Source organism: Myotis daubentonii, chromosome 1 (genome assembly GCF_963259705.1).
Source record: "Myotis daubentonii chromosome 1, mMyoDau2.1, whole genome shotgun sequence".
Classification (NCBI taxonomy): Eukaryota; Metazoa; Chordata; class Mammalia; order Chiroptera; family Vespertilionidae; genus Myotis; species Myotis daubentonii.
Genome location: NC_081840.1, coordinates 11148510 through 11163332, shown reverse-complemented (window position 1 = coordinate 11163332; position 14823 = coordinate 11148510). Strand labels below are relative to the sequence as shown.

At 40.9% G+C, this 14823-nt stretch overlaps 1 protein-coding gene across 2 annotated transcripts in view; it reads left to right on the top strand.

Annotated features, from left to right (window-relative positions):
- Positions 1–1186: 1186 nt before the first annotated feature.
- TTC8 (tetratricopeptide repeat domain 8) overlaps positions 1187–14823 on the top strand; it is a 36778-nt gene continuing 23141 nt past the window's right edge. Inside the window, exons 1-2 of one of the 2 annotated variants that reach the window (XM_059688406.1) lie at positions 1187–1388; positions 8717–8746. In XM_059688406.1, coding sequence (XP_059544389.1) covers positions 1275–1388; positions 8717–8746 — 144 coding nt within the window. In that variant the 5' untranslated portion in view covers positions 1187–1274. The remainder of the gene's footprint in view (positions 1389–8716; positions 8747–14823) is intronic. The other variant, XM_059688415.1, reaches the window with a different exon arrangement.

The window sequence follows — 14823 nt, the reverse complement described above, 5'->3', positions numbered from 1 at the left end:
CAAAAATTCAAGAAAGACTGCTAGTAGAGGAGTAAAAACAAACAAACAAACAAAAAGATTACTCACAACCCATTTCTCAGAAAGGTAAGTTTAATTTTTACATCTATGAAATATATAAATATCTGTGCTGTTGGCAGTTTGTTTCTTATCTATAAAGGAGATTGAGACCTGATCAGAAAGTTATTCAGTATTGAGTTAATTTTCCTCTCTTGCCTCTCCCACCGCGGTAGGAAGGAGGCAAAGAACAAAGATCCCCTAGTCTTCCATAATGAAGTCTACCTGGATTTAACCCAGTCACACTTCTCCTTTCATAACCATTAAAGATATTTGTCATGTGTGTTGATCTCGAGCAAAGTCAGAATTGTGCCTGAAGAAATTCTCTGCACAAGTAAACATTTGACCAACAGCAAGTGCTTGAAGATGGTGTTTCAAAAGCTCGTTTTTATTTTTTTTTGCACACACTATCTTTTTTGGTAAAAATGAATAATTTATAACTCAGAATCCCTGTGCAGCATCAAATTAACAAACAGTAATAACAGCCTGTGGGTAGCCACACAGATTACAGCCCAGATCCCTAACTCCATGAGACATAACGTAAAAAAATTTCTCTTTCCTCGACCTATCTCAGTTTCTCATCTGTAAAAAATGAATGTATTGAACTAAGCAATCTTCAATGTTCCTTTCAATTTGGACTTTGGGATTTGGTGAGAAGGACTTCGAGAAACAGGCTGGAGAGTTTTAAGATTTTAGGTAGGGCTTTGGGTTCGAATGGGCAGGATGGTATTGAAAAAGCGGTTTGCAAGCTGGTGTTTCTAAAGTCGGAAGGGTAATTGATTGGGATAAAAATAGGTGAAGGAGTAAGAGTAAGACAGTGACCTGTAGGAGGGTCTACTTTGTGATTGGCAGTGTAAGAAGAGCGTTCGGCTGCTAGGCAACGGCGCGTCTAGGGGGAGGTTGAGGACCCCAGTCCGAGGTGTCTAAGTACCGCCTCTTAATTTAGTTACACTGCCTTCTCGAAATTAATGAAACATGTAGTCTTTAAAAGTACACATTTGTCTTGCACCACGTTTGGCAAGCCCTAGCGTATGGGCAAGCCCGCAGCTGAGTCCTGTTTGCGGTGTTTTTTTCTTTCTCCTGTTTTCAGGCGCAATGCGGGCTCCTCTGTGACTAGGCCCCTGTCGCCGAGTTGCCGGGCAGAGCTGGACGCTGCGGGCTCCTGGGTCCCGCCCTCCCTGGGTCCGGCCGCGGCCCTTCCCGGGCAGCCCTCGGCAGCCATGGCCGCAGAGATGGAACCGCTGTTCCTGGCCTGGAGCTATTTTAGGCGCAGGAAGTTCCAGTTCTGCGCCGCTGTGTGCTCGCAGGTGCTGGAGAAGTCCCCTTACGACCAGGTACCCGCCAGACCCCATCGGCCCTGCGGATCCTGGGGACGAGGCAGAGGGTCCCGGGGGTGCCCAGGCCCCCGGGTGGGAGCTCCGGGGAGGAAGGCCCAGAGGCAGGTTGACTGTGTGGTGAGCACAGACCCCGAGAGGCGTGTCCGGCGGGCGCCTGCCCGCTGCGTCCCCGAGGCCCGGAGGGACCCGCGGTTGCTGTGCCAGGATAACCAACCCCCCGCCTGAAACGTTGGCGGTGCCTTTACTTCCTCCAAGCGTCCCAGAAAGGAACCCCTAAGTCCCTGACTTTTACTTGCATACGGATGGGCTCTTAAGCTCGCTGCATGTGCGGTGTTCATTTCTAAAACAATGACATATAAACTGAACGATCTGTAAACTTTCTACCTCCCGTTGCCATAGCTGCCTTTTTTCTTTTGGATCAAATGTGTGATCCTTCCACTTCACCTTAAACTCTTATTCAAGAGTGAGGAGCCTTTGATTTGGGGGCATGAGTGCAGCTTGCCAATAAGACAAGTTAGAGGAACCTAGGAGGGGGAAAGGGTACATTTATTATTAGGAGAGAGAGAGACTGGGGAAGGGACGGAACTGTCCCCCTAAATGGTGGCATTGATGAAAAGAGATTTTTAATAAACTACAGCGATAGTTTAACTTCTCTTAAAGTGTAATATTCAGTAATGCGGATGAATAGGTCATATGCTTAATGCATGTGAGAGGTGCAGGTCTGGTTGACAGGTAGTTCCTGGAAGAGGCAAAAAGGAGAAAAAGAGAGGATAGGAGCAGAGCTGTAGCAGTTTGTCAGTGCTTCTAGTAAGTGCAAAACAGAGTTCGTGTTTGCCAGCTTTTCCTCTAGTTAGAAAAAAAAAAAAAAATGAGGGGCGATGCATAAGCCCAGGCATGAGCGTGAACACTGTCATCAGGCCGTAGGTCCCAGCAAATGGATGGAGGGTAACCTGTTGAGGTGAACGTTTTGGCCTTCAGATAGACTGCATCTCCCCTAGAACAATCCACGGTAGTGGAGGTGCCAAGCTAGGTTCTGTTTGTGTTAGTTAATAGGATTGTGTTTCTGTGGCCAAGTATTTTTCCAAGTGTGCTTCTTGGGACACTAGTACCACAGATGCGGTTTAAAAAAACAGCAACACAGAAACTTACCATGATCCCACAGGGGAATCATGATGAAATATTGACCCATTTCCATTTGTACCACAGAAGTTAGTTACAGACCTGTGATGTGCCATTGTTCTGGGCACGATGGTTTTCAAGATATATGTGGTCAGAACAATGGGGAATGTTTCACCAGGAATAGAAGTTTAGCTTGATGTTATCTTGCAAAACTGGGCTTTTGATATCGGGATAGGGCTGCTGGAAAGTTTACAGCGTTCATTCATGTTAGTTATTCTTTGAGCCAACCTTTAAACACCATGCTTTTGGACTGTGTGCTTTTCTTAGTACCAGTTTAGGTAGTTTGGGCCCAATTGTTATTTCAATTTGGACATATTTCCCAGTCTGCTTTTCCCAAGCTTGAAGACATCCTGCTTTTTTCTTAATTAAAAAAAGTAAATATTTATGTTAAGAGTACTGATGTAATGAAGGAAGAGCTTTAGGAAGCTTAAGGAGGTTCCTTTGAGTAAAAACATGACAAATGCGCTTTCCTTTCCTTAGAATGAGTCCAGGATGGCAGATCTGTCAGGTATTCACAAAGTCTGGCACCCAGGGGCTGTTGTGTATTTGCTGAACAAGTGCATTAATCATATGCATGGTTGCATTTTGATGGCATTATTTATGTTTGTGAAGATCATCCTAGTTGCCTGATGATCGTCACCCCCAACCCTTGCCCCTCATCCTTTTTTTCTTAAATGACCTCCCTCCTCTCCCACTTCTTCTTTAAAAAAAAAAAAAAAAAAAAAAAATATATATATATATATATATATATATATATATATATATATATATATTTATTTCAGAGAGGGAGAGAGAAATGGAAACATCAATGATAAGAGAGAACCATTGATTGGCTGAATCCTGCCGGCCCCACACCAGGGATCGAGCTCACAACCTGGGCATGTGCCCTGACCATGGAATCAAACTGTGACCTCCTGGTTCATAGGTCGATGCTCAACCACTGAGCCCCTCAGGTCGGGTGCCCCTCATTCTTAATTCTCAGGACCATTGGTTCTTTTTTTTATTATTATTGATTTTTTTACAGAGAGGAAGGGAGAGAGAGAGAGAGTCAGAAACATCGATGAGAAACATCGATCAGCTGCCTCCTGCACATCTCCTACTGGGGATGTGCCCGCAACCTAGGTACATGCCCTTGACCGGTATCGAACCTGGGACCTTTCAGTCCGCAGGCCGACACTCTATTCACTGAGCAAAACCGGCTTCGGCAGGACCATTGGTTCTTAAATGTACATTTATATTTTCAAATGAATGTATTTGCATTATGGACATAACTTAAGTTATTTCTTGTTAAATAATCCAGAAAATTCTTCCTGGATCCCTTCAGGAGAGTGTTTCTAATATTAATTATCCTCACTGGGATTTATCCTGTGCCACCAAACTGATTTGGGTACAAATGAGTGACTTTGAAGCAGTGCTGGGATACATAGAAGAGCAAGGAAATGACAATATTTCTTCGGAGTGCCAAATGGATTTATTTTTGCTCTTTCTTTTTTCCAAAACAAAATAGCTTTTGCTTTTGATGTTGTTTTTTTCCACTTTTTATTTTTGCTTGTTTTTCTCCCCGATGAGGAGAACCTCTCTAAAGTGATTTGTTACTTGTTAATCTTTGTATAAGCTTGTTTAGGGAGCTTCAAAAAAGATAACATTTCAGTCTTGATACATCAGCCTTTTTGGAGGAAGCCTATCTTTGAGACTATTTTACATTTACTTCTCCTTTAAGAGATATCCTTTTGGCATACTTCCATCAAACATTTAATTAGTGGCTTGTGGTTTTTATTAGGACATTTGGGTTTTATTTAATTTTGATTCTTGTCAAAACTGAGGTAGTCTGGTTGGCCAGAGAGGTATGATATACTATGGAATAGCATGTTTCCTTAGAGTAATACATTTTTATATGGATTCAGAAGAACTGAAGGGTAGGTTGAGTATATTAACATGGTGGTTGATAATGGGAAAAGGTTCATGAAGCAGGTGGATTCTGAACTGCTTTTCCCAGGAGCAGAATGGTGAGACACAGGGCAGGGTCTGTGAGCATGAAGGGCACTAATTAAGGTTCTGATCGGTTAAGAATAAAGAGAGAAGGATATTGGTTAATTTAGCATAGTTTCCCCGTTTGATAAAATTCATAGAGAGGCATTGTCTTTTTTCAAAGTGTTCTTTAAATCCTGACTGAAGAAGTGGTTAAAAGTGATAAGATATGAAAGGGAGAAACCCCTTCCACACACTGTTCTGACCCCGAGGGAAAGGTTGCTTTTAAAGGATGTGGGTCATCCTGATTAGTTGCTTAATCTGATTACTGTTCTTTGTGCTCCATATGTTAGATTCATGGCTTGAAACCCAGTTCTGGTATTTTAGCTCCATTATATTTAAACAGTTCATAAAACAGGGAGGTTTTTTGGGCACTGTTTTTTTTTTTTTAAATGACAATGGGGTAGATTTCTGATAGATTTCCAAATTATTAAAATTAATGATTCTGGAAGCTGTATATCAGAATAGGGGTAATTCACATTCTCCCCCCCCCCCCCCCCCCCGATCTCTGCTTGTAGTGAGAGATGTTACAGAGAGGAAGGGGTTAATACTGTAAATGGTTTGAAGATGGAGAAAAGGTTAAGAGCCACTGGCTTAGATGAAAGATAGGGAATCAGGGCTCCCCAGTGACTTATCTGTTAGTCGCTGGTTGAGACAACGATCTAGAGATCCAAGCCAAAAAGCATCTTTCTGGATGATTATCTAATTTATTTCCTCTGGGGCCATGGAGACTTAGCCACACTTAGTCTTTTGATTTGTACCCTGTGGAGCAGTTCTTTTTCTGATTTTGTATTCCTGCTGAATTATTCATATTACATTCCCACTTGGCTACTTGGTCAGTCAATCTCCCTAACCTTCTGAAATCTGTCCATTTCTCTGTTCCCTTACATTTCCCCCCTTCCTGTTACTGTTAAATTCTGAATAATAACTCAGAAGAGTAGATTCATTAGCTGGAGTGAGTCTTGGTGGCCATTAGGAAGTCACATTCAGAATTATCTGGAGACTTAACTCCCTGGAGTAATAACAGCAACCGAAGAGAAAGCCTTACTGCAGGGAGGAAGGGAGGAGACAAACTGAGGTGAATTGAAGTTGCTGCTAATGCATATTTGCTGGTCGTCGGCGGTGCCACTCTGCGGTCCATGTCCTCTTGCTCACTTTGAAGGAGATCCAAAGGGAAGTTTTAATTTGTGTGCCTAACTGGGAGTTCCTTCTGAGTTCTGACAAGGGAAGTAATAGAGTTTGGTGCTTTTTCGTTCATTATGTAGATGTTTTTATAGAGAAATTCTGTGTGATTGATAACTCCTGTCAAAGGTGCTACCACCCTTACACTTCATTGATAGTACCTATGAAAGAATTCCGAAAATGATTAAATTTTCTTAAAAGTGCAAAGTTTTGTGCTATAAAGTGGGCACTATTACTCCAGTATGAGAGGAGGACTAGGTAATGGAGGTTGCATGACTTGCTCCAGGTCATGCAGCTAAGTGGCTCCTGAGGACCAGGCCCAGGTCTTCTGACTCTAGGACTAGGCCTGGCGCTTTCCATGGAAATTATTTGCTAGACCAAGTGAACTTAACTTGTGGTTCCCTGTAGGGGCAGATTAATTGAAATCACAAAACTCTAGTAGAGAGAGATCCAAAGATGTCTCAATGATTTTTAAAAAGTTCTGCCTTCTCTCTAAATTACAACATTTTGAGTTTTTCTTGTCATAGTCCTGCTGCTCCTGATGGACCTCCAGGCCAGCCCTACCTGGCCCTGGTGTCCCCATGCACCACAGTAGTCTGCTGTCCAGCCTTGCTACGACCTCACATTCTCAGCAAAGTACCAGCTGTTGGCCCCGAATTTTTATGCACCGGGCCTCTAGTGTAGTTTATAAAATCATTGGCACTCAGTAATTTCCAGAATAATCTCTCTCCCTTTTCTCTGACTTCCTTATCTCTCGTGTATTCTTTTCTCCTCTCCAACTAAGTCATCTATAATTGGTCCATAGCTTGGATATAGCATTTACTATATTGTGTTGTAATTCATTGGATTATGTGCTTTCCCCCCATAGAATGTTTTCAGTGCCTAGCCGAGTGCCAGGGATGCCGGGAGAATGTTGTGAAATGAATGTGTTCTCTGCCTCCCTCTCCTTCAGGCCTTGTCTCCATCTTCCATTCATACAACCTCACCTGCCTCCACATCTTCTCATCCTCCAGGCCTTCAATTTTCGTCTCTCACCTTCTCATTTCACATCATTTTCCTACATGCTTTTTAGCTGTACGGTAAATTGTAAATGTATTCCTGAGGGACAGTGGAATGAGGCAGAGCCAGCGCAGAGGCCTTCATCCGGCAACAGAGCGCTCTGAGGCTGAGCTGCCAGTTTCAGTTTGGCCACTGGGGGATCTTCCTGCCCTTGGCAGAATAACAAGCATCTCCTTTAGTTGTTTTCTTTTCCGTTTCAAGCATTGTCTACAATCACCTCTGGTAAGCTTTTCCCCCCTTTGTATATGGAACTTAAGTTTTTCCTACACTTACCCTTCAATCCTGCTTTATTATTTCCAACTCATTTTTTTTTTTTTTTTTTTATCTCCAAGATGCACTGGCAAGAAAGAGCTGTGGCTCTTTGTATAACCTTGAGCAAACTACAAGACATCTCTGAATTTGTTTTATTATCTGTAAAGTGGATAATATCACTTACCTGCCTCTCTCAGATGGTTGTTACGAAACTCAAGTGAAATAATGGGTCAACAGACATGTATACAAATAACCAGAAAAAAAGAATAGAAAGGGGTTACTTCTGTCATTTCATTTCCTGTATATCAATCAGTGTGTTTCTTTAAGTATGGACTGTGGGCAACCTGTACTTTTCCTAGATCTTTCTTGTGCACAGTGGAATTGAAAACCTCCGTTGCTATGCATTCTTAGCTGCTGTTTTGTGTTTGGTTCAGCTGATTGATAAATATTCTCTAAAGCCCACCCTCTAGGGCCCTCACTTTCCAGCCTCGCTTGGCCTTTGTCTCCCATGTTCCTGCCGTGTGCCACGCTAAAGAAATTGCTTATCCTCGCATGGTGACCAGAAGGTTTACACATTGCCTGAACACATAGTAATTCTTAAATAAATATGTAGGGTATTCTTCTTTGGATTTTAGAGCTGTAGAAAGCAAGGCAAGCAAAGATCCTATTTCTGTTTCTTAGTAGATTCCTCAATAAAACACACTCAGGCATTTGACAGAAGCTATTGATATAGACATGTAAGTGTAGGTGTTTTATAAATAAATTTGTTTATAAGTCTGATTTTTTTACCAACAGGCTTCTATTTAATTTGGACAGAAAATACCCTGAGTTATCAGCACCTGGCACTGATATACATTACATAGTTTATTTATAACATTTTCTCAGAGCACATTACAGTTAGAATTAATTTTTTATCTTCAGCCACCAATCCCATTGTATTTATGGGAACTAGAGGGTTTAGAGCAGTGGTTCTCAACCTTCCTAATGCCGTGACCCTTTAATACAGTTCCTCATATCATGGTGACCCCCAATTTCATTGTTACAAATTGAACATAATTAAAGCATAGTGATTAATCACAAAAACAATATGTAATTATATATGTGTTTTCCGATGGTCTTATGCGACCCCTGTGAAAGGGCCGTTCGACCCCCAAAGGGTTCATGACCCACAGGTTGAGAACCGCTGGTTTAGAGTATGTAGATTTTCCTTCTCCTCCCAAAGTGATTAAAGTCTGATATTTTAACCACCATATAAAGAAATGTTTCCTTGGTACAATTGTCAAATTATTTTTAATTTGGGAAGCTGTTGTGTCTTCATTAAATGAGCGGTTAAGATATCTTCTCTGTGCTCTAAATGAGGTTAGAGTACTTAGAATTTTTCTGATCATAGAGAATTTAGTACTCTTCAGAGTATATTAGTTTTACAGAACTCCTGAGAGCACTTAGGTAGAAAAATTAAAGTTAATATTTTGATTTTTATTGAGTGAGTTTGAATTCATCTACAAATACTTGGTTAGTCAGTAAGACTTTTTATTTTCGAAACTGTATTTCTTTAAAATGTTTACTACCAACAATAAAGAATTTAAATAAAAAAAAATGTTTGCTACCTTCTTAATGCTTCCCAGGAACCAGGCCCTGAATTGCCGGTATCTCAGGTAAAGGCTTAGCTGCAGCCCTTAGTTTAGAGAATCCTTTAATTATTATCGCTTAGCTGTTGCTATAGACTAGAACATTTGCCGCCTATCTACCTGTCGTGTTATAAAATTAGCCGTATCTAGGCATTCTGTACCTTCTTATGTAACTACTATATTCCTAATGCTTTTGGGACTGTGGATGGGTAGCCTTATGGAACTCATAGAGTCTATTCAGTAAGCCCTGGGGCTTCAATAGAAATAACCGATATTGACCAGAAGGATAACAGTAAAGGAAGCAAGGGGAACCAGGACCTTAGAAAGGGAGCAAGAAGTTAGCAGAGCCACAGGTGTCTGAAAAGACTGTGATGGGCGGGACATATCTTGAGTAGAACAGCCCGACTCCGCTTCAGAAGGTCTTGGTTATGGACAGAGGTGCTTGTCATAGTGAAGAAGAGAGGAAGGGACCCTGGCCAGACAGCCACCTCCACCAAATCGACTTGGTTGGAGCTAAGGGGTGACCAGGGGGACGTGTTAACTGGGTAAGTTACAGCAAGTGAGGGAGGGAGGGGGTCTAGTTGGGGGAGCACCTGGCCACTGAAGCTTTTAGTCCAAGTGGGTTTCCAGGAAGTGTGAGAATAAGGAGAAGGGAGGGAAGAGCTGTAAATCAGAGAGCTTAAATATTGCCAGGTGTTTGCCCTCCCAAATGAGAGAGAATTTTAAGTGTTTTTCAGGTTAATAAGTGATTTGAACCTTATATAGGGCCCATATGGATAATCATGAAATTTTTTTAGAAGAAAGCAATTTACAAGATACTCTTATAAGAGGCCTGTGAGTGTTAAAGAGACACCATAAATAGGTTAAAATGTAGTACTCCGTTCTTTAAAAGTATGCCATTTGTCTTTGAAATGTTTATAACCAAAACTATTTTTTGCATACTATGTACAAGTCATTTAAGAAGGACCTAAATTATAAATAGAGTAAGTAGTGTGCTTTTTTTGTTTTCACTAATTTTGGAAGATTTTGATTAAAATTAAAACTTCAATAATTTGCATGGTTGGCATGGTGTTAAAACTATACATGGCATTTGAAAGTTTCAAACTAGCACAGGGACTTCATGAAAGATCTGTATTTAGTATTACTTTCCTGTTATGTTACTGTAGACCTAATTATCCAGCGGATAGTGAACTAAAAGGATAAAAAGCGGACAAAGCTGACAGGATTCTTTTGAGCTCACTATTACACTTTTTGCCTCTCTCTTCTTTGGCACATTTTTACAACTTCAAAATAAATAAGGCTTTGCAATTATAATTCAATATTCTGTGCTTAGATTTTCACCTTCATAGCCTAGACCAGTGATGGCGAACCTTTTGAGCTCGGCGTGTCAGCATTTTGAAAAACCCTAACTTAATTCTGGTTGCTGTGTCACATATAGAAATTTTTTGATGTTTGCAACCATAGTAAAACAAAGCCTTATATTTTTGATATTTATTTTATATATTTAAATGCCATTTAACAAAGAAAAATCAACCAAAAAAATGAGTTCACGTGTCACCTCTGACACACGTGTCATAGGTTCACCATCACTGGCCTAGACAGTGTCAAATATTACTGATTTTTATGTTGTCACAATCAGGTCAGACAGACTGTTCTTAATAATAACCTAGCAAAATTGTTTCGTACATGCTTTTAACTACTGGCCTTGCATTCTGTATTAAGAGGAACTGAACAATTTAAATATGTTGCCCTCAGTCAGTATAATTTTTGCCTTTTGAAATGTTTATTTTTATAACTAAACTTGGATTAACCTCACAGAAGGGAGAACAAGTCAGTATTTTCCTGATATTAGCCAACAGGTATTTGCCTCCAGAATAGTGTCCTGCAGTAGGTGGATCAGATGGGGTTTTGTTTCACAGATAAAAAAGGAAAATATTGATGAGATAATCACTCAGATTGGGAGAATCTATGCTTTTCTTCTTTAAAAAAACTTCTGTAAACATCTATTATTTTTTTGTGGACTTCACAGGACTTGCAATACATAGGTATTCAAATTATTTACATAAATTGCCTGACCCTGTCATTTTTCGACAAGTTAAACATATCTGATAAAGCTAATTTATATTGTTATTCAGATTCAAGGGGCAGTTTGGGATCATAGATTGTGCTTTATTATGCATTTTATTTTAATCACTGATTAGTTTTGAGCTTAAAAAATAATTTAAAGAGGCAGAGGATTTTGGAGCTGTAAAACATACTTGGCTTTTTTCCAAAATAAATTTAAAAAAATTTGTTTAAAGCCAAAGCCCCATCTGCTGTTTTTTATTAAAATCTCAAGAATTGTTCACATTGCCAAGAGCAGTTCTCTGAATACAATCCGATGTTTAATCCAGCAGTGATATGTGAGTTTCAAGGTCATTTTTTGTTAGGATAGAAAGTCAGGAAGATTAATATCCTCAAATACTGGTGAAATTTAAAATTTAATAACAGTTTAAGTAGATTTTATTATAGAACTTTAAATATAAAAAATTCACATCATTCTACTTAAAAATTAGATTTTAGAAATTGGAGCTCTACTTTTTTGAAAAAGTGAATTCTTATGGAATAAAATTTTAAAAAATGTTCTTATTTGGCTTCTGAAGTATTTATTCATTTGTGTAGGGAGGGAATAGTAGATTTACTTTCCTATGTTTTGCTTAGCCTAATGTAAGAAAATTTGCACCTCCTTAATACTTGAGAGGTTAGTAGGAAGATAGATGCCAAGAACCATGATGGCGTGAATTATGAGATAAAGTCTGGACATGAAAATAATTTAAAAATATGTGCATGGGTAATTAATACCCAAATCTATACTAATAAAAGGGTAATATGCTAATTAGACCAGGTCAACCGGACATCTTCCAGTTGTCTGGTCCTCCTTCTAGACAAAGCCTCATGGTGGCGGGGTCTGAGGCAGAGGTGGTTAGGGGTGATCAGGCAGGCGGGCAGAGTGGTTAGGGGTGATTAGGCAGGCAGGTGAGCAGTTAGGAGCCTGCGGTCCCAGATTGCGAGAGGGATGTCTGACTGCCAGTTTAGGCCTGCTCCCTGTGGACATCCCCCGAGGGGTCCCGGATTGGAGAGGGTGCAGGCTGGGCTGAGGGACCCCTCCACCCCCCATGCAAGAATTTTGTGCACCAGGCCTCTAGTATATAAATGATACTATAATTATAAAAACTTGGCTTTTAGAAATTCCACTTAATGAGGACTCCATATCTTGGTTTTGAAGTTTCATTAGCTCCTCCTCATCAGGATAAAAATTCATATACCTCACTGTGGCATACAGGGCCCATCACCTATCTGCTTCTGCCATTTTCTCCAGCCTCTCTGACTTCTGTCTCAATTGGACCTGATTCTCCAACCATACTCAACTCTCTCAGAGCTGCCAAACTAGCCTGTCTCTGTCCTGTTGTCTGCTTTACCTGGCATAAGCTTTCTAGTCTTGGCCACTGGGCCAAACTGTTCTCTACTATTCCCTCTACCTCAAGGCAGCTGGGTGCCTTTCTCCCCCCAAATAGCTCCAGAATGTGGTTATTACACTTCCCCATAATGTGCTAGAACTAGGCCTGCTTATCTCTGTTCCCAGGACCTGGCAAGCTGTAGGTGCTCCTGAGTTAAGTACTGGAATGAACCACTGAACCAGCAAAGCCCACCTCCTGCTTTACTGTTCCAACAGAACATGTGCAGTCCTTCCTGTCCACCAGAGGGTGCTGAGCAAAGAATGCCCTGAAAAATGGAAGCCATCACCTTAGGAGCCTAAATAAGACACTGGGGGATAGGGGAGGCTAGGGGACTGTCTAGGGCGGGGGGATAAAATGGATACATATGTAATACCCTTTGTAATACTTTAAGCAATAATAAAAAAAAATATATCGTGAAGATAGTCTTCTTTATTCCCATTAAAATGAAAGCATGAAGATTTTTTAAAAAATCTTTTCTTTAAATTTTTAAAATATATACATTCCATTTACTTTAGCCTACAAAGAAATCACAACTTTCTAATTCCTGTAAAACTAGTTTCCGTACCACTTGCACTGCTTTGCCTTGCCTTATATTCCAATAGGTGATGTGTTCAGGGAAGTTAGGATCCAAGTTTTATTCTCATGCTTCCTTCTCAGAACCTACCCAATGCTCTATTTAGGAGGCACTCCATAGATGTGGACTGACTCACTGCATGCCTCTTGGGTTCCGTGAGGACCCTTTGGACCTCTTAGTACCTTCATGTGTTCCACTCTGAGTCCCTTTGCCTTCACTCAGCAGGTATGGTGAGCTCTAAACCACCCAAGTTTCCCTTGCTGCTACTTCCTCTAGACCAGGGGTTCTCAACCTGTGGGTCGTGACCCCTTTGGGGGTCGAACGACCCTTTCACAGGGGTCGCCTAAGACCATTGGAAAACACATATATGATTACATACTGTTTTTGTGATTAATCACTATGCTTTAATTATGTTCAATTTGTAACAATGAAAATACATCGTGCATATCAGATATTTACATGACGATTCATAACAGTAGCAAAATTACCGTTATGAAGTAGCAACGAAAATAATTTTATGGTTGGGGGTCACCACAACATGAGGAATTGTATTAAAGGGTCGCAGCATTAGGAAGGTTGAGAACCACTGCTCTAGACTATAAGTCAGCTCTATGCTGCGACTGCAAGACTTGCCTTCTCTCCATATTGTCCATAGGACAGACACCAAGCTTTCCTGTTCTCTGCTCCTCATAAAGTAGTTTTAAGTGTTTAACAAGACATAGAATTGTGCACATCTTTATCTCTAATTTTTAAGGTAAAGCAAAGCTGATATTTTCTAGATTCCTTAATTACTTTTTTCTTTTCCCCAGCCCCACTTTCTAGCAGGTTTTCTACTGGTTAGATCACATAGCAACCAAGATTGTGTTGATTAATTATTGGGAGAAGTTGATCTTAGTTAATTCAACATTTTTTAATACTTATTGTGTAAAAAAAACACACCAAAGATGTTATTGAAAATTAAAAAATTAACAAAGAAAAAAGCTCATTTTCTAGGGAACGGAGGGCTAAACCTATTCCCAAATAATTACAGCATTTGTCAGGTATGGTAAGCACATAATGATAGAAGCTTGAAGAGAATGCTCCGTGGGACAGACGAGAGGGAAGTAGGTTTAGAGTTGAACTATAAGGGAAGTCATCGTGAAGGACTTGGTCCTGAAGGAGGAGGGCAGAAGGAGCACGGTGGGTGTATCTTCACCCATTTGTTCTCAAATTATTATTCTAGTAAAATTTCCTCTGAAGATCTTTTATCTATAAAAAGGCATGTTAGAAGGCTCACAAGCTAATTATCACACTTGTATTTATTAGGTAATTGATGTATTAGTTGTTTCATGATAAATAATGACCTTTCCTTCTTAGATCCTTGACATGGCCTTTTAAATTAGTATAATGCATTAAGTGGTAAACATGCTTAATAAAAAACCCTATATAATAATAGGCTAATATGCAAATCAACCGAACGGTGGAATGACCGGTCACTGTGATACACACTGACCACCAGGGGGTATAGACGCTCAGTGCAAGAGCTGCCACCTGGTGCTCGGTGTGCTCCCACAGGGGTGCTCAGCCAGAAGCTGGGCTCATGGCTGGTGATCGCAGTGGCTATGGTGGGAGCCTTTCCAGCCTCTGCGGCAGCGCTAGGGACTCCTCGGGGGATGTCCGCCTGCCGGCTTAGGCCCGCTCCCCCTAAGCCAGCAGGCAGACATCCCCCGAGGGGTCCCGGACTGCAAGAGGGCACAGGCCAGCCTGAGGGATCTTCCCCCACCAGTGCACTAATGTTGTGCACCAGGCCTCTAGTCTATAATAATAAAAGCATAGTATGCTAATTAGACCTAACATCCTTCCAGATGACCTTCTGGACGAAGCCGGGGCTATGAGGGCCGAGGCAAGCTGCTGCAGCTGCGAGAGCCGAGCCCCTTGCACGAATTTTGTGCATTGGGCCTCTAGTTAGATAATAATAAAGGATGGCTGGCTTCTGTAAGCTTTGCAGTACTTCTAATGCTGTTTAATATGTGCTTATTTTATCCATGCTTTGT